Below are 24,499 nucleotides of genomic sequence, written 5' to 3'. Positions count from 1 at the left end.
CCCATAAATATACAATTTATTTAAAACAATCTCAAAATCAATAGTGTCAAATTCCTTTGACAAATCCAGAAAAATACCACTGCCGTAGTCTTCTTTAACAATACCATCATTGATTTTTTTCAATAAGTTCAAGAATCGCCATGCATGCATGCAAGAATCATCATCAGCCATTCCTCCAGATTGGACATGTAGTCCCTCCAGCAAGTTCTGGGTCTATCCCGGGGTCTCCTCCCAGTTGGCCATGCCTGGTAAACCTCCAAAGGAAGGCGCCCAGGAGGCATCCTAATCAGATGCCCAAACCAATTCAACTGGCTCCTTTCGATGCGAAGGAGCAGCGGCTCTACTCCAAGCTCCCTCCGGATGTCCGAGCTCCTCACCCTATCTCTAAGGCTGAGCTCAGACACCCTACGGAGGAAACTCATTACAGCCGCTTGTATCCGCGATCTCACCCTTTCGGTCACTACCCAAAGCTCATGACCATAGGTGAGGGTTGGAACGAAGATTGATTGATAAATTGAGAGCTTTACCTTCCAGCTCAGCTCCTTCTTCACCACAATGGTCAGGTACAATGTCCGCATTACTGCTGATGCTGCACCAATCCGCCTGTCAATCTCCCACTCCATCCTACCCTCACTCGTGAACAAGACCCCGAGATACTTGAACTCCTTCACTTGAGGCAACAATTCATCCCAACCCGGAGGGCGCAATCCACCATATTCCGGTAGAGAACCATGGCCTTAGATTTGGAGGTGCTGACTTTCATCCTAGCCATTTCACACTCAGCTGCAAACCGCCCCAGTGGGCGCTGGAGGTCGTGTTCTGATGAAGCCACAAACAGAATCAGAGACAAGGGACAACCTTGGTGGAATCCGACATCCACCGAAAACGTGTTCGACTTTGGGCCGAGAATGCGGATACAGCTCTCACTTTGGTTATACAAGGACTGGATGGCTTGTAGCAACTGCCCCGGTACCCCGCAGTACCCCCCACAGATTGCCCCAGGGTACACGGTCGTAAACCTTCTCCAAGTCCACAAAACACACGTAGACTGGCTGGTCAAACTCCCATGCCCCCCTCAGCACTTCCGCAAGGGTAAAGAGTTGGTCCGTTGTTCCACGGCCAGGACGGAATCCATATTGTTCCTCCTGGATCCAAGGTTCGACAATTGGTCGAAGCCTCCTTTTGAGAACCCTAGAGTAGACTTTCCCAGGGAGGCTGAGCAATGTGATGCCCTGATAATTGGAGCACACCCTCCAGTTCCCCTTTTTGAATATGGGAACCACCACCCTAGTCTGCCACTCCACAGGTACTGTCCCTGACCTCCATGCGACACTGAAGAGGCGTGTCAACCAAGACAGCCCAACAATGTCCAGAGCCTTCAGCATCTCAGGGTGAATTGCATCCACACCGGGCACCTTTCCACCGAGGAGCTTTTTAACCACCTCAGAGACCTATGCCAGGGATATGGGTGGGGCTTACCCTGTGTCTTCAGACTCTACCTCCTCCACTGAGGACATGTTATCCGGTTTTGGGAGCTCTTCAAAGTGTTCTTTCCACTGCTCGACAACAACTCCAGTCCAGGTCAACAGTTCCATTCCCTGGTTGAACACAACCTGAGTTAAGCCCTGCTTCCCCTTCCCGAGTCGCCGGATGGTTTGCCAGAACTTCCTTGAGGCCAAACGAAAGTCCTCCATAGCCTCACCGAACTGCTCCCACACCCGAGTTTTTGCTTCCGTGACTGCCGAAGCGGCAGCCCTTCTGGCCTCCCGGTACCTGTCTGCTGCTTCAGGAGACCCCTGAGCCAACCAAGCCCGAAAGGCCTCTTTCTTCAGCCTGATGGCTTCCCTCATCATCGGTGTCCACCAGCGGGTTCTTAGGTTGCCGCCTCAACATGCACCAATGACCTTATGACCACAGCTCCTGCCTGCTGCATCTACAATATAGGCTTTGAACATGGCCCACTCAGACTCCATGTCCCCAGCCTCCCGCGGGATATACGAGAACTTCTTCTGGAGGTGGGAGTTGAAGAACTCATGGACAGGGGCCTCTGCTAGATGTTCCCAATTCACTCTCACTACACGTTTGGGTTTGCCAGGTCTGTCTGGCAGCCTTCCCCATCATCTGATCCAACTCACCACCAGGTATTGATCAGTTGACAGCTGTGCTCCTCTTCACCTGAGTGTCCAAAACATACGGCCGCAGATCTGATGATACAACCACAAAGTCTATCATCGATCTTCGGCCTAAGGTGTTCTGGTACCAAGTACACTTATGAACTACCTTGTGTTTACCTTATGTTAGAATTTTCTAGGTAATCACTTAATCTGCAGTACACCACTCTCTGTAGTACTTGGGATATTGTAGGCAATATAGATATTGGATGGTAGTTGTGCATATAATTTTTAGAACCAGATTTAAAGACTGGAACAATTCTAGCAATCTTTGCCATATTAGGCACAACCCCACAAAGTAATGAGAGGTTAATAGAGTAGACAAGTGGCTCCACAATTCGTTCACAATGGCTGTAAGAATTTTGCTAGAGATGTCATCTGTTCCAGCTGTATGTGAACTTTTCGTAATTGTGATGATTTTAGAAACTTCATTTTTGTCAGTTGGCTTCAAGAAAAATGAATTCAAATTATTATTATTATTATTTGTAGATATTGGCTGAAAATGGCACCCTGTGGTTGGCTAATTTTGTTGGAAAGATTTTCACCTATGGAGATAAAATGATTGTTAAAGTTATTAGCAAGATCAATGTTGCTAATATCAGCATTATTAATATTATTGCTGGTGCTATTGGCATTTTGGATAATCTTGGTGTCAGAAAGCACAGCGTTTTTGCGACCCTGGCTTAGGACTTTGTTTAAAACCTTCCAAGATTTCCTTGAATCCCCCTGTGATGCTTTAATAAGTTTTGTGTGATAATTTCTCTTACTAGTTCGTATGTGTAGTTTTATTTCTGTATTTAGATATTGTTCCTTATTAGTATCACTAGGGGTTTTAATATAACGTTTATAAAGTTTGTTCTTATGTCTGATGGATTTTAGGATTCCCTTTGTAAGCCAGAAATTGTGATCTATTGTATTGCTTCTAATGATCTTTTCGAGTATGATGCATTCAATGGAGTCTGTTATTTCACTAATTAGAGCATTATATGCAGTATCTGGATCGTTGCAATCATAGACTGAGTCCCATGTTATGGTTTGCAGGTTTTCACATAATTTTCGCAGCGTTTTCTCATTTAGGACTTTAACTTTTGTTTTAGGACTTGAAGCTGTATACTCAGCAACACCAATGAATACCACAATATGAAAATGATCTGAAATGTCAGAAAGCAGGGCACCTGAGTCAATACAGGCATCACGACTGATTGTGATGAAGTTATCAATGATAGATTTGCTGGTTTTTGTTACTCTGGTGAAAGTGTTTATGGTGGGGAAGAAAGAGGAGGAATATAATGTGTTAATAAAATATTTTTTCAGTATCCTCTTTAGAAATGTCGATATTGAAATCCCTTAGAATAATACACTCTTTGTTCTTTCTATTTATGGAAAAAAGAAATGTCCATCTCTGCGAAGAACTCAAACTTCACAAATCCTTGGCCAGTGGAGTTGTCGTTATCCTTCACTTTTTTGAAGGTATCTTCAAGTGTCTGCCATTTACGGAACACTTTAGCTAGGTTGAACCGAAGATTAAACTGCTTAGAGAGATTTTGAGACATTTCCTGCCAAAAGAGTTTTTTTTGTGGTCGCAGGCCATTCAAATTCTGGCCCCAAGCTCGACGAGGAGCTTGGCAAAGTTTCCTCATTAGAAATGGGATGCTGCTTCATTAAATCAATTTTAAAAAAGGGTCTGCTCCCTTGAAAAGAACTGATGGACAGACAGGTCAGCAGAGGTGGAGAGGCCAGAGGTAGTCAGCAGGCAAGAGGTGGTGGAGAGGCCAGAGATGCTAGGTAGGCTAGTCGTTGATGAAAGTCCAGCTGAGGTGGGGGAGAAGCCAGCTGAGGTAGTGGATGTGTGTCCAACGGATGAGGTTAGATCTCCTATATTAAGAGATTTTATATCAAGAAATTTTCGCATGCACAGCCTCCTTTCAGTCAACAGTTGTTGTTTTTTGGACATGTTAACATAAAGCAGATTCCAATTAACTATATTTGTGCTGTACTGAAAATATATCAAATCGTGCAGCCATGTTGTTTCACATTGAATCATTAATTCAATGAATTGTCACATGCCGAATTTGATTGACTTGATTGATCTAATTACCTGCAGCTCTGGGTCCAACCTGGATAGGGTTGAGCTTAACAGTCATGGCCTCATCAATGAACATGTCTGTAGTGGACCCAAGTGGTTGAAATAGTCTCAGTCACTGGGAGTAACAGCTCCTTGTCCCAGTAAAAATTCATGTCAGCATCTACAAAAACTGAATGGGACTAAAAATTAATCAGATCACACAACATGAAACACTTGGCCGACTCTAAACATGCGTAATGTAGCATTACAGCCAGTCTTGCATAATAAGTTACTTTGACAGATACATCTTCATGACCAAAGACGATTATAATAATGTTGTTGTAGCACGAGGCTTTTACAGTTTGCGGCCATTACTTATATCTAAAAAGCACATTAGCTAATATTAATGTTACTGTTGGCGTCTAGAAGCCACCGAGGCTAACAATTTGGCAAGGTAACAAGCAGGTAATGTAATGTAGGAAATGCCAAGTCATAATGAAAAGATGAGGCTGTTGGGAATATCAACATTTTCCTCAGACATATTATAAAATTACGGAAAAAAAACTATACGACTAAAATTACAATATATTAACTTACCATCCACCGAAAATTTGACTTTTTTTTATTAAACAAGTTGTATAGAAGATACAATATTCAGTATTCAGATATATCTTTCAAACAAGAACAACAAATACAAAAAATAGAGTTGTTAATACAACCAACAATAAAACAGAAAAAAACCCCAATTTAAATGGAGAAAGGGAGAATCTTCAAGTAAAAACATTAAATAGATTGCAAAAATAGACAGTCTTTGCAGCTTTCTTATTTTTCGAGTCAGTGATGGTCTTAATGTATTGTTTGGTGTCATTTTTAAAAACTAAAAATAAGGGTTTAGAATGGCTAAATTTTGACTTATGAATGTGATACTTTGCTAAAATAATCGATACATTTATGACATAGAATTCTTTACTTTTGTTTCTATTATTAACATGGATCCCAAACAATACCTTTTCCAATCAAGAGAAAAGTCAGGGTGCCAAAAAAATTGGGGCCGTGCCTATAGTCCCCGGGTCCTATAGGACCCTTTCGGAAAAAAAAGGGTCCCATATTCCCCGTTTTCCCCTAAAAAGGTCCTATAATCCCCGTTGCAATAGACACCGGGGAACATAGAACCCTCTTTTGGAAAAAGGGTCCTATATTCCCCGCTGTTTCCAGGGGAACATAGGACCTTTTTCCAAATAAAGGGTCCTATATTCCCCGCTATTGCCAATCGAGGAACAAACCGGGGAACTTAGAACCCTTTTTGCAAATTATTTCCTTAACGGGTCCAAAATAATAAAAACTGGGGTCATGGCTGAGTTGTAGGCTACGACAATCTATTCCTCCGCTGATTAAATTAGGCCGTATTACCATTGTTGGCTGTTGTATATCGCAGGCCACCTTGGGTGCGTATCCAAATTCGGCCTAGAGGAGGCTGTAATTTGCTTTATTGTTATTTCTTACCAATATTTACTGCAGTAGGCCTAGTTAGTTGGCTCTCTGGCTCAGCATGGACAGTCGGCAATCAACGCAAGTTTGTCTTGCAGTAGGCCCGCCTACCAGTATAACCTAGCCATTTCCACCTTCGCTCAAAGTTCAATTTGCACAGCACTGGACACTTCAGCCACTTTCTTGTTACTTTGCAGTTCGTTTTCCATATTAAATCACTTGGCAGACTTTCTTTCAAAAAGACTTTAATGATGAACTTTTTAGGCAGAGAACTTAGACCAGGACTTGGGAATTTAGGACCAGCACAAAGTATCCATCAACAGGGGCCGCCTACCTTACACAATAGGCTAATTGCCTAATAATAATAATATGTGCTTCTCAAAAAACTAAAGGCTTGTGGAGGTGCGAAACCAAAAACATGAATCAAAGACGAACATCAAAGGATGTAAGGTAACACTCACCAAATGGTAAAAAAATAACAGAGGCAGTCCTCTATTTCACCATTTTATTGTTTGGCATCAGTCATTAAGGTTTCTGAAGAAGACCACCCGGCCAAGTTAATGACTGATGCCAAACAATGAAATGGTAAAATAGAGAATTGTCTTTTTTTTTCATTTGATGAGTGCTACCTTACATCCTTTGATGTTCTTCTTTAATAATAATAATAATAATAATAGTAATAATATCAATAATAATAATAACAGCCTAATAATAATAATAATGATAATAATAATAGCCTAATTATAAAAGAGGCCTGATAACAAATCACAATTACAGGCATAATACTATCAATAGTAACACTGATAATAGGCTATTAATAACAAAATGCTTCTAGTAAAAGCTTGGCTGAAAAAGGGTTGGTCTATGGCAGAAGCCCCCCAGAAAAGGCATGGTCTAAAACAAAAATCTCCAAGGCCTAACTAGCCTAACGTTAAGGCTTTTTTCTTCTTCAAAAAAGCAAAATGGGTAGTCCTAGTCCATTAGGCTACTCAACAAAGAGGGGCTAAAACCCTGGATTTGACATTGCCGATGCTGCAGGACCCTTTGCGCATTATAGATCCTTCTGATTGGGACTGTTGGCTCCCTCGCAACTTCTGCAATCACCCCCTGTCGGAATTCTGCACGGTGCACCATTTCTCCGTCAGGGGGATGCACGTGTTCCCCAACATCGTGCACAATAATGTTAGCATCCACGTCCTCCACTTCAAATCTATTTGTGATCAGTGGCACTCTACAGTTCCACCTCCAGCACCTCCATCTAATGGTGTCTTGATTGGTGCGGTGCTTCTGATATCTGAAGTTCTCATGTACCAACACTTTGCCCCCTCGATCACCATCCATAACTATCGCCATTGTTTGTCTTCTTGTAGGCTAGTAAGCACATGCCAGTGAGTCCACGAGTTATCACCGATAACAACCGATTGTTGCAAATTGTTGCAAGTTGGCGGGCGGTTTAGACATTGGTGAATTTTGATCATGTGGTTTAGAACACCAGGAAACTTGCGTGCAGATGACCACACATCCACGACAAGTTTTAAATATTTCCAAACTCGAAATCATGTGTGCCTTTGGCTATTTATAAATTATTTTTCGAGCAATATGTGTTTTGTGATTCAGCTTTAGCGTTGTTGATTAGCCTTTCATTCATATTTTGTCAAAAAGGCGTATTCATTAGCCTAGGCCTATGTCCCGTTATTTCAGTAGCATACAGCATCTTAGAATCTTAAGAGACCAGGCAGATATTATGATTTTATTGTTATTACCATGCTATATTAGCCTACTCTATAATTATAAATATTTCAATTATCCAATTTTTAGCATTTCTAATATAAGGCTATATTGTTATTATTATTATTATTATTATCATCATCATCATCATCATTATTATTAGGCTATTATTATTATTGTCATTATTATTATGTTATTATTATTATTATTATTATCATTACAATTATGATGCTTAAAAGGCCTTACTGAGCAGATGGTTTCTATCTAATATCTGTCAGATGCTTTTCCCAATAAGCTGGTGTGGTTATGATGGGAACGACGGCTTTCTAGCGAACATAGAAGAAGTGGGTCGGAATTGGCCTATTGTCGATATCAGCTAGCTTTCGCAGGAGTCTATCCCTGGTACAATGCACTAGACCTCTGGGAGATGGACTGCTGAGGACGGAACACAACATCTATACTCAGCTCCCAGCACTTCTCGCACAATGTGCTACTCATACGCTGAGTTGGCGGCACCCGGGATCGAACTCACGACCTTGCGATCCATAGGCGAGAGCTCTACCGACTGAGCTACGCCCGGGTACAATTGCCCAAGGAGCATAGGCTTACTGTATTACATTCAGACACAGACGAGCCAGCTCACCTACTCGGCGAGGCGCATTTTCCTCGATAAGTGACACATTTCACGCATAAATATCAGAGAACTACTGGGGTGGGTTATGCGCCCAAATATAGGCTATAGCCTAATAAGTTGAAATTGGTTTAGTGTCGAAAGTTTCCACATACTTTAGCCAACCTGGACTTTGTGAATTCGTTTTTGTGATATAAAAATAGAAATCGTATGATTCATTGTCTTCTTAATAATCTGCCCTAAATAATGCATTATTGAAAATGCACTTTTTGCGCCAAACAGCGTCAAACCTGCTGACCGGGGAACATAGGACCTTTCTTTATAAAAAGGGTCCTATGTTCCCCGGGTGCCCTAGGGGAACATAGGACCCTTTTTATAAAGAAAGGTCCTATGTTCCCCTGCACATACAAAACGGGGAACATAGGACCCTTTTGGGGAAAAGTGGGGAATATAGGGCCTTCTGTATACAAAAAGGTCCGATATTCCCCGGTCTCATACAAAGCGGGGAACATAGGACCCGGGGACTATAGGACCCGGGGACTATAGGGAGGACCCCAAAAAATTGACTTCCATGGCCTCCACCATTTCTGAAAACGTCAGCAAACACGTCACAACTCGTGAACTCGGACCTGAAAATTTCCACTTATAGTTCCACTTATAGACCGCTACGCATCCGGGTAGCATAGCAGTCTATTCCGTTGCCTACCAACACGGGATCGTTGGGTCGAATCCCCGTGTTACTTCCGGCTTCGTCGGGCGTCCCTACAGACACAATTGACCGTGTCTGTGGGTGGGAAGCCGGATGTTGGTATTTGTCCTGGTAGCTGCACTAGCACCTCCTCTGGTCGGTTGGGGCGCCCCCCCGGATCGGCAGAGAGGGACTGGAGCAGCGATCGGGACGGCTCAAAAAAGAGCGGGGTAATTGGCCAGATACAATTGGGGAGAAAAAGGGGAAAATTGAAAAAAGAAAAAAAAAGAAAAGTTCCACTTCCGATGTCGTGAATACCACAAGAGGGGGGCGTTGGTATACTGATCTTCTACCTACAGACTCTCCTCGTGTACACGGTAAACACGACCCCATTTGAAGTCATACCTAGTACTTATAAGATGGCGTCTCTGTGGAGTGTGGGCGAGGAAAATTTGACCGCGTAAATATGGATTTTTTTTGCCACAGATACACTAGATGAGGTAATTAACAACTTCTATAAAATATTGGCTAATGTGGTATTGAGCTGTTATTTGTTTCGCCTTGTGTTTTTAAACGACACAGGCCATAGAGTTTGTGTATGTGAGCAAGCTGCCCAGCCACTACACAAGAAAAAGTGACACGTGGATACGGCCACAGTGTAATCAGTAAATTTGGGAGAAATAACCAGTCGTACTGTTAAGATTAATACTCATCCCACATCATTTGCTACTAGAAAATCAAGCAGTTATGGATGATACAGTTGTAAATTCACAAGATGTTAAATATCATGTTAGGCCAACAGTAATGTTGATGGTAGCAAGTGCTGGTTGACAACACTGCTGCAATAGTGGCTCACTAATCAGTAATCCATTCGTCAGTCTGTTTGACTTGTTGAGTGACAACCGATTTTTATGCATGTGGTTAGCCTGGCATGTGCTGAAATGATTCAATCTATTCGAACAGTTAACATGGAAACCCATTCGGTCGTGTTAATGTGCAAAGCCTGTGTGCTATTCAGAGGCTCTGATTCATTCCCACGTGGTAATAAATGGAAATGGCAATGTTGGGTGCAGGAAAATAACTTTGTAGTTTCTGGTGACCATTCCACTGCTGTCGACAATCCATTATCTGCATAGCGACTAAGGTCTGTCACTGGTCTGCTTAATGTCAATAGTCTCAAACGGCCCATGTCCAATATTTTTGTAATACACGTTCTGCTTGTTTTCTATTGTAACAGGTGTCTGAAATTCAGAATTGACCAGAAATGTAAAGCGCTTTGAGTGGCTGTTGCAGCTAGAAAAGCGCTATATAAAAGGCAACTCGATTGATTGATTGAATATAAAGATTCTTCCAGTTTAAGCCTGATGGTGTCAAGATTGGAATCTGGGGGTCGATAAATCACACAAATAAATAATAATATTTTTACTATTGTTTATATTTATCTCAATGAAGAGTCGGAGTGATAATCTTCAATGATAATAGCATCACAGACATTCACTGAGTGTCTAAAATTCACATACAGACATACTCCACCACCTGTTCTCTCTATTCTGTTTTTATTATATGATTTATAACCATCTAGGTTTAAGATATTTACATGGGCCTATCATTGAGCCAAGTTTCACTGCAGCCAATTACATCAAACCTGCGGCCTATACTGGACAGAAAAGAGACTAATTCGTCATGATGTTTATTTAGGCTTCTAAGGTAGAAATTATAGTTATTATTTGTGCGCTTTAGTTGGTCAATTGACTGATGCTTGCAATTTAGCCTCTCACTTAAATTTAAGCACTGCTGTTCGTAGCCTTCATTACAGCTTATGTCATCAAAACCCATACAAAGTCAGGTGGTGATGTAGTATCAAAATGACCGATGTAGGAATTGTAGGACACTAAAACAACAATATCAACAATAAGAAGAAAGAAAAACACAAAACAAACCTTCAGTGAATACTCCGGGAGATGCGTGCAAAGATCTCTTTAAACACAATAAAGATTATCTTCAAGATTGTCTTCAACCAGTGTAAGTACAAGAACATGTACTCACTACTCAACAAACTCAACTCAAACAAACGTGTCACTATTGATAGAATAAAAACAGTCCTCATGAAAATACACAACCAATGGTTCCTTGGGTTTAGGAGGAAACAACACACATTGTGAGTGCTAGCAACTTTGCAAATGTAGCCGACCTGTCATTCATTCACTCCCGACCCAAACTTCCCGAACATAAAGTCATCTTAAGAACGTTCATCTTGAGCAGGCAAATTATTCTCTAATTTTATAAGCTTAGTCCAGCATTTTCAGCATACACCTGCCCACCTCGCAACTTAATACAATTCAATTCAATTCATTGTCATTAAAAACAATGTGCAGGCACATATTAAAAATGAAATGAGGACTGTGGCTTCACCAAACAGTGCAAGACAGACTCAGACAAACACAGCAAACAAAATATAAGATATACACACATGAAGACCAAAAGCTAAAAATAAGTTAAAAAGAGCTGGCGTACAAAATATTTAAAAATATCTACAGACATTCAGTGGGTAGCCAGGTTCAGGTGGGCAACAGCTTGTGGAAAGAAGCTGTTTTTGAGCCTGGTAGTGCGGGCTCTGAGGCTCCTGTAGCGCCTCCCAGAGCGCAGGGGGGAGAACAGTCCATGGTTGGGGTGGGTGGGATCTCTGCTGATGCTCAGACCCCTTCGAAGGCAGCGTTTGTGATAAATGTCTTTTATGGCTGGGAGCTGGGTACCGGTGATATGCTGGGCTGCCTTGACGACCCGCTGCAGAGCTTTCTGGTCTACTGAGGTGCAGTTGCCGTACCACACTGAGATGCAGATGGTCAGGATGGTCTCTATGGTGCAGTGGTAGAAGTTGATGAGAATTTTGGGGGGTAGACGGGCGCTCCTCAGCCTCCTCAAGAAATGCAGGCGTTGTTGGGCCTTTTTCACAGGGAATGGGTGTTTAATGTCCACGAAAGGTCCTCGCTGATGTGGACTCCAAGGAATTTAAAGCTGGAAACACGCTCCACTTCCACCCCATTGATGTGTATGGGGGAGTGGCTACAGCTGCTAGACCTCCTGAAGTCCACAATCAGCTCATTTGTCTTCTGCACATTAAGGACAAGATTGTTGGTAGTACACCATGATGTGAGGTGCTCAATCTTGTCTCTGTACGCCATCTCGTCATTGTTGGTGATACGGCCAATGACTGTGTGTCATCTGCAAACTTAACTATAACATTTGAAGGGTGAGTTGGCAGGCAGTCGTGGGTAAAGAGGGAGAAAAGGAGGGGGCTCAGAACACAGCCTTGAGGGGCACCTGTGCTGAGGGTTAGGGTGGAGGAGGTGTGGTCACCTAACCTAACAGACTGAGGTCTGTTGGTCAGGAAGTCAGGATCCAGTTACAGAGGGAGGGGTTGAGGCCAAGGGAGAGGAGTTTGGTGGCTAGTTTGGCGGGGATGGTAGTGTTGAAGGCAGAGCTGTAATCTATAAACAGCATCCGGATGTATGTGTTGTTAAGTTCAAGGTGGGTCAGAGCAACGTGCAGGGCAGTGGCAATGGCATCCTCAGTAGACCTTTTGGGACGGTAGGCGAACTGATGTAGGTCGAATGTGGGGGGGGATAATGTTTTTGATGTGAGCCCGAACAAGTCTCTCAAAGCACTTCATGGCAATGGGGGTGAGTGCTATGGGTCGGTAGTCATTCAGACATGTGGATGTTGGTTTCTTGGAGACAGGAATGATAGAGGTGGTCTTAAAGCATGCCGGGACTTTAGGTTGGGACAGTGAGAGGTTAAATACAGGTGTGAAGAACTCAGCCAGCTGGTCGGCACATTCCCGGTAGACCCAACCCGGTATGCCGTCTGGTCCGGCAGCCTTCCGTGTGTTCACTCTGCGCAGTGATTGTCTGACCTCTGCAACTGATAGAGTGAGTACCTGGTTTTCTGGGTGGCTGGGGATTTTTGTGACCGGGTCAGTATTGTCCTTGTCGAAGCGGGCATAGAAATGATTTAGCTCGTCTGGCAGGGAGGCATCATGGACAGTGGGACCGCGATTAGAGCTTTTGTAGTCTGTGATAGACTGAATGCCTTGCCACATTCGGCAGGGATCAGAGTTATTGTGAAAGTGGTCCTCTATTCGTAGGGAATATTTATGTTTGGCTGTTCTGATGCCTTTTTTGAGGTTGGATCTGGCTGTGCTGTAGGCCTCACAGTTACCTGACTTGAACACTGCATCCCGGACTTTCAGCAGCTGCCGGACCTCACTGGTCATCCAGGGTTTCTGGTTTGGAAAGGTGTGGACTGATTTTTTTGTTGTGACACTCTCAGTGCAAAAGTTAATGTAGGCTAGTATGGCAGATGTCTATTCATTAATGTCTATATGGGAGCCATGGGTAGCTGAATGTGCAAAAATACTCCAGTCTGTGTTTTCAAAACAGTCCTGAAGTTCAGAGACTGCTCCTTCTGGCCGGACAGTGATTGTCTTTACTGCTGGCTTGACCCGTTTTATTAGGGGTTTGTAGGCTGGGACCAGAAACAGGCAGAGGTGGTCAGAATGCCCCAGATGAGGGCATGGAGTAGCTTTGTATGAGTCCTTGATGTTTGTATAGAGATGGTCCAGGGTGTTTTGTCCCCTAGTGGGGCAGGAGACATGCTGATGGAATTTGGGCAATACAGCCCTGAGGTTAGCCTGATTAAAGTCACCACCTATGATAAAGGCATTGTCCGGGTGTTTGGTCTGTTGTCTGCTGATGGCACATTGTAGCTGCTTAAGTGCTTCCTTAGCATTAGCATGTGGGGGGATGTATACAGCAGTGATGGTAATGGCCGTTAGCTCCCTGGGCAGGTAAAAAGGCCTGCACTGAATCATAAGGAGATCGAGATCAGCAGAACAATGCCTTTCAACGATCTTTATATTGTTGCACCAAGAGTTATTGACATAAATACTCAAACCTCCTCCGCGGATCTTGCCGGAGTCCGCTGTCCTGTCGGCATGGAAGGCTGTGCGGCCCGCTAGCTTGACTGCCGAGTCGGCTATGTTGCTGTTGAGCCAAGTCTCCGTAAACATCAGCAGACAGCAGTTCTGCAACCTTTTCTGAGAGGACAGCCTGAGTCTTATCTCGTCCATTTTGTTAGCTGACGATAGGACATTAGCCATGAAGATGCTGGGGAGGGAAACTTTGAAGGGAGCGCTACTTAGCTTAGCATGTAGCCCACCTCGTTTCCCCCTCTTCTGTTTACGTTGCCGACGGGGGCAGTGTTTCCACTGCGAGACCGGTGAGCGGATAATATCGATGGGGAAATTGTCCATGATGGTGGAGGGAAGTGAGTAATCCATTCTGAGGTATAAAAGTTCCTGACCATTGTAGAAGAACGCATGGCCTACACTTGTAAGTAAACTTAAAACTAACGTGTTGTAACCGGTTATTTTCTTGCCCGGTGCGGGATTCGATACGGGGTGTACTGCACCACAAGGCGACATCACTAACCGCTCGGCTAAAGGGTCAGACCCGTTAGCTAGGGACTAACGTGTCTTATTAGTAGTTTACAGTAGTCACCCTCCCCAGAAGCGCGCCCTCGCGCTTTGTTATTCCCACGCTCCGAAGAGACTTCTGAGGATCTACACACTTCCGGATCCCACCGCTACCACCAATGTAACCGGTTATTTTCTTGCCCGGTGCGGGATTCGATACGGGGTGTACTGCACCACAAGGCGACATCACTAACCGCTCGGCTAAAGGGTCAGACCCGTTAGCTAGGGACTAACGTGTCTTATTAGTAGTTTACAGTGTGAATAACAAAGAAAACATAGCACTGAACAGGGAACTGCAGTAGCCGCTGCGTGCAGCGCGCCGCCATCATATAACTAGGAATGTTATATGATTCTAAAGGATCTGCTGCTAATGTCTTGGTGCCAGCTACCACAGGACACCCTCAGAGGTCTTGTGGAGTCCCATGCCTCGACGAGTCAGAGCTGTTTTGGTGGGACAAGGGGGACCTACACAATATTAAGCGGGTGGTTTTAATGTTTTGGGTGATCGATGTGTATGTGTGTGTGTGTGTGTGTGTGTATCGTGAGGAAACCTCACTTACATAATATTGTTGAAGTATTTCCTAAACAGGATGTGAGTGATTAGCAACCAGTTTGTTTCAGACAGACAAGCTTGATGTTGACTGACCCTCTGTTCCTCAGATAATAAATGATAGTGACAATGATGAGGAGATCATCCCGAGGAAGCCACCGCTCAAACGTCGTCGCATTATTGACCCTTCATCCATTGCCTCAGTACCAATCTACTCCAACAAGGTAAAACAAATACTACTTTCAGTCAAATTATGCTACTTAGTCTAATCTGAGTAAAATGCTTCCTTTCCTAAAGCATAATTTAATAAGTAAATAACAGCAGGCTTTGCTGAATCTGCTACTACTACTTTCAGCTGCTTAGGGAGCAACTGAAAGTATGCCAATAGGTGCCACAGCCGATCATCCCTTGCCATTTCTTCCTGTCCTCTGCATCTTCCTCTGTCACATCAGCCACCTGCATGTCCTCCCTCACCACATCCATAAACCTCCTCTTCAGCCTTCCTCTTTTTCCTCTTCCGTGGCAGCTCCATATTCAGCATCCTTCTCCAAATATACCCAGCATCTCTCCTTCACACATGTCCAAGCCATCTTAATCTTGCCTCCCTTGCTTTGTCCCAGTGGTCCCTCTAATATAATCGTTCCTAATCATGTCCTTCTTTGTCACTCCCAATGAAAATCTGAGCATCTTCAACTCTGCCATCTCCAGCTCTGCCGCCTGTCTTTTTGTCAGTACCACTGTCTCCAAGCCATATAACATAGCTGGTCTCACAACCATCTTGTAACCCGGCGGCGCCTTTATCGACTCCGGCGCTGCCAGTAACCTGCTGGACATTGCCCAGGCCCAGGAGTGGGGCGTCCCTACCCGACACGTGGAAGAGGCCATTAATGTGACAGCCCTCCATGGCCGCCCTCTGGGTCTGGAAAGGTCCAACTTTGCACCATCCCTGTCACATTGGTCCTGGAGGAGAGTCACCGGGAGGAGATCTCCCTGCAACTTGTCAACTCACCTGCCTATCCTCTGGTGCTGCGGTATCCTTGGCTGGCCTAACACAACCCACAGCTGGATTGGACCGCAGGTTGGCTGGAGAGGCGGGGCCCTCTGTGCCAGTTTTCCTGCCTCAAGGATCCTTGGGAGACACCCCGGCGTGCAGTGTCAGTGGAGACCAAGCCCGTTGACCTAGCCAATGTTCCCCCTGAGTATGCTGACTTCTGGGAGGTGTTCAGTAAGAAGCGGGCAACCGTCCTTCCGCTGCACCACTCCTATGACTGTGCTATTGAGCTCTGTGCCGGCACCAGCCCTCCCCGGAGACACCTGTACTCCCTCTCGGCTCCAGAGACTGCTGTCATGGAGCAGTATATTAAGGAGGCCTTGGAGATGGGATTTATCCGGCCATCGACTTCCCCAGCAGCTGCTGGATTCTTCTTCGTGGGGAAGAAGGATGGCACACTTCTCCCCTGCATAGATTACCAGCCCCTGAATGCCATTACCATCAAAAACCAGTACCCTCTCCCTCTGCTGGCCACTGCTTTTGAACATCTCCGAGGGGCCACCATCTTCACCAAAATCAACCTGTGCAGTGCCTACAACCTGATCCAGATCCGAGATGGGGACGAGTGAAAGTTGGCATTCATCACTCCCACTGGCCACTACGAGTATCTGGCGATGCCCTTCGGCTTGGTGAACACCTCAGCCATCTTCCAGGCGCTCATTAATGATGTCCTGCGGGACATGCTGGACAGGTTCGTGTTTGTATATCTTGACAATATCCTTGTTTTCCCAGACCCATCAGGAGCATGTCCAGCATGTCCGCAGGGTCCTGAAGAGGCTGCTGCAGCACCAGCTGTTCGTCACGCCGGAGAAGCGTGAGTTCCACACCACCACAGTCTCCTTCCTGGGCTCCATCCTGTCCCCCTCCGGCATGTCAGTGGATCCGGAGAAGGTGCAAACTGTGTTTTAGTGGCCCCAGCCCAAGTCGGTGAGGCAGGTAAAGCAATTCATGGGCTTTGCCACCTTCTGTCACAGGTTTATCCGGGGCTTCAGCACCATCGCAGCCCTGATAAACAATACCACCAAGAAGAGCTCCTCCCCATTCTGCTGGACCCTCCAGGCAGACTGGGCCTTCGCCCGGTTCAAACAGTGCTTTACATGAAGCCCTGTCACCGTCCATGCTGACCTGGCGCTGCCCTTCATCGTGGAGGTGGATGCGTCAGAGGTGGGCATTGGGGCTGTCCTGACCCATCGAGTGCCTGCGGATGGTAAGCTCCATCCGTGTGCCTTTTTCTCCCGGAGTTTCAACCCCACAGAGAGAAATTATGACGTTGGTAACCAGGAGCTGCTGGCCGTAGTGGAGGCTATGAAACAATGGCAGTACTGGTTGGAGGGCTTGGGGCATCCGTTTGTGGTTTGGACCGACCACAAAAACGTGTCCTACATCCATAGTGCCAAACGGCTGAACTCCCAGCAAGCCAGGTGGGCTCTTTTCTTCAATAGGTTTGACTTTGTATTGTCTTACCACCCAGGCAGTAAAAACATCAAAGCCGACGCACTGTCTCGTCAGTTTGATCATACAGGGAGGAGTGCTGAGCCCGAGCCCATCCTGGCCCCATCCGGCATCATCGCACCAGTCCTGTGGGGGATTGAGACCGAGGTGATGGCGGAACAGTGCACTGATCCAGGGCCGTGGGGCGGCCCTCAGGACCGTCTGTATGTGCCCCCTGCAGTTTGGCCACAAGTCTTGGAATGGGGGCATTCGTCTCGTCTGGTGGGCCATCCAGGGGGGAGGAAGACTCTGGACTTTGTCGGCCACAGGTTTTGGTGGCCAACTATGCGGAGGGACGTTTCCTCCTTTGTGGCAGCCTGCGTCACCTGTGCCCAGCAGAAGTCCCCACGCCAGCGTCCGCCTGGCCTGCTCTGCCCGTTGCCTATCCCACATCGGCCCTGGTCCCACCTGTCGGTGTACTTCGTCACCGGCCTCCCTCGATCCGAGGGGAAGTCAGTCATCCTGGTCGTCGTGGAACGGTTTTCCAAGGCGGCATGGTTCATTGCTCTGGCCAAGCTCCCGTCTGCTCGGGAGACCGCAGTACTTGATGATGGAGCATCCTCCTCAACCAGCATGTTGCCGTTCAAATGCCAGATGGGGTACCAGCCGCCACTGTCCCCAGACCAGGAGGCTGACGTGGGGGTTCCATCAGCAGCCGACTTTGTGAGGCGGTGTGCACGGAACTGGAGGAGGGCCTGGGCTGCGCTGTTACGTGCCAGGACCAGGTACTGTCAGCAGACCAACCGACGACGGCGGCCAGCAGTTTCCTTCCAGCTGGGGGATAAGGTGTGGTTGTCGTCCAGGGACCTCCCACTGTGGGTGGAGAATCAGAAGCTGACTCCGTGCTTCATGGGTCCATTCGCCGTGGTGGCACAGGTCAGTCCAGTTTCCTACCGGTTGCAATTGCATGCTTCCATGCATGTCCATCCAGTGTTCCATGTTTCTGTCCTGAAGCCTGTCTCCACCGGCCCTCTGTCTCCTCCTGTCCCACCCCCACCTCCTCCTCGCCTGATCGGTGGGCTGTCTGCCTACACAGTTAGGAGGATTCTGGACTCCCGCCAGGTGTGTCGCAGCATCCAGTATTTGGTGAACTGGGAGGGCTATGGGCCGGAAGAACGGTGCTAGATTCTGGCGCGGGACATCTTGGACCAGACCCTCATCCGCGATTTCCAGCACCAAGGGCTAGGCCGTGGGTACGTCAGGTGCCGTCCCTGGGAGGGGGGTACTGACACGATCACTGGCCAGAGGACCAGCAGCCAATAGGTGACATTGTGGTATGAGTCTTTGGTGGCAAGTGCTCTCCTGTTTGCAGTTTTGTGTTGGGGCAGCAAGTTGAGGGTAGTAGATGCGAACAGGCTCAATAAACTAATCCGCAAGGCCGGTGACGTTGTGGGGGTGGAACTGGATTCTCTGGCGGCGGTTTCTGAGAGGAGGACGCTGTTGAAATTACGTGCCATCATGGACAATGTCTCCCACCCACTCCATGACCAGTAAAAGTTAGTAAGGGCTCAGCCTTGAGGAAGAATAGTCGCTGGCCTGCTGTCTTTATCACAGTGTCTGTATGAAGGAACCAAGACAAGTCCTTGGTGATGTGGACACAGGAAATTGAAGCTGCTGGCCCTTTCCACCGGTGATCCGTTGATGTGGATTGGAGCAGGTCAGCAACTTCAAGTTCTTCGTTGTCCACATCACTGAGGACTTGTTAGGTATTCCTATTTGACCTTTGTTGTCATGGGGAGGTAGAGATGGACGATTGCCTCAGTTTTGCACTGATGTTGATGTTACATATACTCAACATGTTGGATTAAACTAAGCAAGTTGTTTGAATGACTTTTAGGTGTAGCAACAACCCAGATATGAGGTTTTCACCATAAATGTGTTTATTTATACCATCTGCCTTGTAAACAGAATAGTTTAGTGTTTCAGATTAGAGAAGGTAATCCATGTTTTGGGTCAGACTTAATGTTGTTATGATCAGATTAGACAAATGTAGTTGGATTCTGGTATCAGAGGGTCCATTCCTACATTTACACAAAATAACAGTTAATCGTTGAGTTAGCTGGTATTTGTCTTTCCTGCCAGCAGTTGAGTCCTTATACATGTTCATACTGATACATTCTTCCTGAATGGCGTTGGCTAAATAGCGTGGTTGGCCATAGTACACACCCTGATAAACTAAGGGACATTGTAAAGCCCGCCTTGGTCTGAAAACACTGGGTAATTCTCAATCAAATTCGTTTTTTAAGTGATGTCCTTCCGAAAGATTATTTTCTTCTATGGAAACAAATATAGATTTATATTTATTTGCCCTATTGCAAGTCTGATTCAAGTGTGGAGTTGGTCACATGAGTGTTTTTTGGGTTTTTTTGGTCTTCAGGTCTACTGGCTACTGCTGAAGCCAACAGCCTACTACTGTTTTTTTTTTTTTTGTCTTTTGGTCTTCAGGTCTACCTGTCTACTGCTAAGGCCAACAGCCTACTACTGTACTTCTACTACTGTTGGTTGTTCCTGTTAGGGATTGCCACAGCAGCTTATCTGTTCCCATCTCTTCCTGTCCTCTGCATCCTCCTCTGTCACACCAGCCACCTGCATGTCCTCCCTCACCACATCCATAAACCTACTCTTTGGTCTTCCTCTTTTCCTCTTCCGTGACAGCTCCATATTCAGCATCCTTCTCCCAACATACCCAGCATCTCTCCTCCACACATGTCCAAACCATCTCAATCTTGCCTCTCGCGCTTTGTCTCCAAGCCATCCAACCTGAGCTGTCCCTCCAATATAATCATTCCTAATCCTGTCCTTCTTCGTCACTCCCAGTGAAAATCTTTGCATCTTCAACTCTGCCACCTCCAGCTCTGCCTCCTGTCTTTTCATCAGTGCCACTGTCTCCAAACCATACAAGATAACTGGTCTCACAACCATCTTGTAAACCTTCCCTTTAACTCTTCTGTCGCAAATCACTCCTGACACTCTTCTCCATTCACTCAACCCTGCCTGCACTCTCTTCCACTCTCCATTACTTTGAATCGTTGACCCCAAGTATTTAAACTCATCCACCTTCATCACCTCTACTCCTTGCATCCTCACCATTCCACTGTCCTACCTCTCATTCAGGCATATGTATTCCGTCTTGCTCCTACTGACTTTCATTCCTCTTCTCTCCGGTGCATACCTCCACTTCTCCAGGCTCTCCTCAACCTGCTGTCAGTACAGATCACAATGTAATCCAAGAACATTATAGTCCATGGAGACTCCTGCCTGATCTTGTCCGCCACCCTATCTATGACCATTGCAAACAAGAAAGGGCTCAGAGCTGATCCTTGATGTAATCCCACCTCCACCTTGAAGCCATCCATCCTTCCCTATCGCACATCTCACCACTCTCACACTGCCCTCATACATATCCTGCACCACTCTTACATATTTCTCTGTAACTCCTGACTTCCTCATACAAAACCACACCTTCTCTCTTGGCACCCTGTACCTAGTCTGTACCTTGGCACCCTGTACCTAGTCTGTAGCCCTCCCCGGTTTGGCAGAGGGGGTGAAGCAGTGACCAGGACGATGTGAGGGATTGGCCAATTACAATTCGGGAGAAAAAGGGGGTAAATTTTTTTTTTAAAAAAGAAGAAAAGATATAGTCCACCTGTGTGCACTTTTTTCCACTCTTATATGTCAACCTGTGTTCTTTTCTCTTCTTGAAATATGTATTCACCACAGCCATGTCCATCCTCTTTTCAAAATCCACCACAATCTGTCCTTCCACATTCCTCTCCTTGACACCATAACTGCCCATCACCTCCTCTTCACCCTTCCCTTCATCAACATGCTAATTGAAGTTTACTTCAATCACCACTCTCTCCTCCTCAGCTGTCTCCCTCACTATTTCTGCAGTGGTTGCACAGCCATCCGACAACTCTTCACTACCACCCAGTGTCTGTCATACCTAATGCTTTTTTTTTTGTCTTCAGGTAAATACCTGTCTACAGCTGAAGGCAACCGCCCCTGTGGTAGCTGGAAATGACACTGGTAAGGACTCATGTGATTTGTTAACAGCGTCTACAAAAACCAGTATGTACTTAATTACAACAGTAAGTACTACATATACCAGCCAATTTGTATAGATGTATTACAATAAATAATATCTTTCAAGTTTATTGAGCAAACAAAGTTCAACCATACAAGGCATTTTACTCAGATGCTTAACAAAGACAAGGATGTAACCACATTTTTCAAGTACAAATACAAAAAAAAATATATATATTGTGGCGGACACTAGGGGCTATGCCTCTCACCCAGCAGGGCTGTGAGCTGGGGGCATGGTTTATGTTCCTGGGCTCTCTAGTGCAAGGTTGTTCCTGTTTCAGTTTGGTTTTGGAGCTGAGGAATAAAGTTCAAACTCGCCTTCGTCTCCTGTGTTTTTCCTCATCCTGCCACATTGGTGACCCCAAATTGAACATGTTTGGGGCAGAAGAAGAGTGTGAATCCACTTCGGCCATGCCGCCCCAACTCTCACAGCCGGCCATTCTCGCCGCGGCTGTGAAGCTCCCTGAGTTCTGGCAGAGCGACCCGGCTTCCTGGTTCCAGCATGTTGAGGCGCTGTTCCACCTGTGTGGAATCTCCGCGAACGACTCCAGATACTATTTGGTCATCGCTGCGCTGGACCAGCAGTCCACATGCCGTGCCATGCAGCTGTTGTGCCCCCCCCCCCACAACACAGTAAATACGTCGCCCTCAAACATCTTCTGCTCTGGAGGTACAGCCCATCTGCCGCGGAGAGGGCAGATAGAATCCTTTCCCTAGCCAGTTTGGGCGACGGAACGGCTGTGGATCTCATGGACAATATGCTGTCGCTGCTAGGCTCAGACGAAGGTGGGTTCCTTTTCCCGCACGTTTTCCTGCGCCAGCTCCCGTCTCCTGTGCGCGCGGCTTTGGCAAACTCCCCGTGTCTGGCCGCTGGTGACTGCCGAGGTTTGGCTGAGGAGGCTGATCGGGTCCTGCTGGCTACCAGACGGTTATCTGTGCAGAGTGTGGCATCGGAGCCTCTGCAGCCGGCGTCGCAGGATGCGGACCCGACAGTGGTGGCTGGCGTGACTGCTTGGAGACGGCGCGGGAGCGGCCTCTATTTCTTCCACCAGCGGTTCGGCGGCAAGGTTAGGCGCTGCGTCCCTCTGTGTACGTTTGAGGCGCCGGGAAACTCCAGGGCCAGCGCTCAGTAGCAGCTGTGGGCGCTGGTGGATGTAGTGAGCTGCCCTTCATTAAGGACTCAATGTCAGGAAGACGGTTTCTGGTGGACTCCGGCTCGCAAAAGAGCCTACTCCCTCCAGCTAGCACAGACATGTCGGCCGAAGGCGGCGGCCCACAGTTGAGTGCAGCTAACGGTTCCTCCATTGCGACGTTTGGCACAAGGTTGGTGACTGTTTTTTTCCACGGGCACCATTTCGAGTGGGACTTTGTAGTTGCCTCCATTACTGTTCCTATTATCGGCACGGATTTTCTGTGTGCTAATGGTCTGCTTGTTGATGTTGCAAACTGCCATTTAATTGATGCTGTGTCTTTCGCCACTTTTCCGCTGACTTTTTAGCATTAGGTGATGTTTTTCAACGTTTGCTGGCGGATTTTCCATTGATGACTACACCTGCCTTTTCCACCGCGGTTACTAAACACAGTGTAGAACATTTCATTCCCACTGTGGGACCGCCAGTTTTTGCGCGCGCGCAATGCCTCGATGCAGTAAAATTGGCTATAGCTAAGGAGGAGTTCGCCATCATGGAGCGTCTGGGTATAGAGAGGCGTTCCAACAGCCCGTGGGCCTCGCCACTTCACATGGTGCCCAAGGCGGATGAGTCGTGGCGGCCTTGCGGCGACTTTCGCCGCCTGAACAACGTCACCACCAATGACCGCTATCCCATCCCACACATACAGGACTTTTCCATACGCCTGGCAGGTACCACTATTTTCTCTAAGGTGGACCTGGTGCGCAGCTATCATCAGGTTCCCGTGCGCGCAGAGGACGTGGCCAAGACCGCGTGTCAGTTTGGACTGCCGGTGATTGACTTCTTGGGTTACCGCATTTCGCCGCAAGGCGTGGTCCCATTGCCTTCTAAGGTGCAAGTGGTGGCGGAATTTCCCCACCCAGTCTCTGTTAAGGTATTGCAGGAATTCTTGGGCATGGTGAATTTTTATAACCGTTTCCTCCCTCGCGCTACCCACCTCCTTTAGCCACTTTACGAAACCCTGCGGCTTAAGAAGGCTAACGACCCTGTCGACTGGACTCCCGAATGGGTCCAGGCCTTTGACGGAGCTAAGTGCGCCCTGGCTAACGCTGGCCTCCTCGCCCATCCCACACCCACAGCATCCATAGCTTTAACAACCGATGCGTCTGACATAGCCGTGGGGGCTGTGGTTGAACAGCGGGTGGCAAATGCGTGGCAGCCACTCGCATTTTTTAGCCACAAACTGCGAGATAGCGAGCGCAAGTACAGCGTTTTTGACTGGGAGTTGCTGGCACTGCACCTTGCAACCTGTCATTTCCGCTTCCTGCTGGAGGGTCGCTCCTTCACGGCTTATGTGGATCATAAACTGCTGACTTTCGCCATGTCCAAGGTGACTGAGCCGTGGCCTGCTCGTCAGCAGCGTCACCTGGCGGCAATCTCTGAGTTTACAACGGACATTCAGCATGTGGCCGGGAAGTCCGACCCTATTGCTGATTGTCTGTCGCGTGTGCTTGTGTGTCCTGTGCACCTCTGTGTGGATTTCTCCGCTATGGCTGCCGACCAGCCCAGCGACCCGGACGTCCTTGCCCTTAGGTCAGCGCGTACTGGCCTCAAGCTAGAGGATGCTGTGATGCAGGAAGGCAGTCCTGCCCTCCTCTGCGACTTCTCCACCGGCCGTCCCCACCCCGTTGTTCCAGTGGCCTGGCGCCTTCGAGTTTTCGAATCGATTCACTCCCTCTCACACCCTGGAGTTCGGGCGTCGGTGAAGTTGGTCGGTTCCAAGTTTGTCTGGCCTGGCCTCCGCAAGGACGTCAAGGAGTGGGCGGCTGCATGTGTGGCGTGCCAGCGCGCTAAGGTCCACCAGCACACTAAGTCGCTCCTCGAACC

At 46.9% G+C, this 24,499-nt stretch overlaps 1 protein-coding gene across 2 annotated transcripts in view; it reads left to right on the top strand.

The window, feature by feature from the left end:
* nfatc2ip (nuclear factor of activated T cells 2 interacting protein) overlaps positions 1-24,499 on the top strand; it is a 63,577-nt gene that overhangs the window by 10,516 nt on the left and 28,562 nt on the right. For both annotated transcript variants that reach the window (XM_056288324.1, XM_056288323.1), the window contains exons 3-4: positions 14,965-15,078; positions 21,368-21,425. In XM_056288324.1, coding sequence (XP_056144299.1) covers positions 14,965-15,078; positions 21,368-21,425 — 172 coding nt within the window. The remainder of the gene's footprint in view (positions 1-14,964; positions 15,079-21,367; positions 21,426-24,499) is intronic.

This window comes from Lampris incognitus, chromosome 10 (genome assembly GCF_029633865.1).
Source record: "Lampris incognitus isolate fLamInc1 chromosome 10, fLamInc1.hap2, whole genome shotgun sequence".
Lineage (NCBI taxonomy): Eukaryota > Metazoa > Chordata > Actinopteri > Lampriformes > Lampridae > Lampris > Lampris incognitus.
Note: the sequence above shows the minus strand (reverse complement) of the source record. Positions and strands in the feature narration are given on the sequence as shown.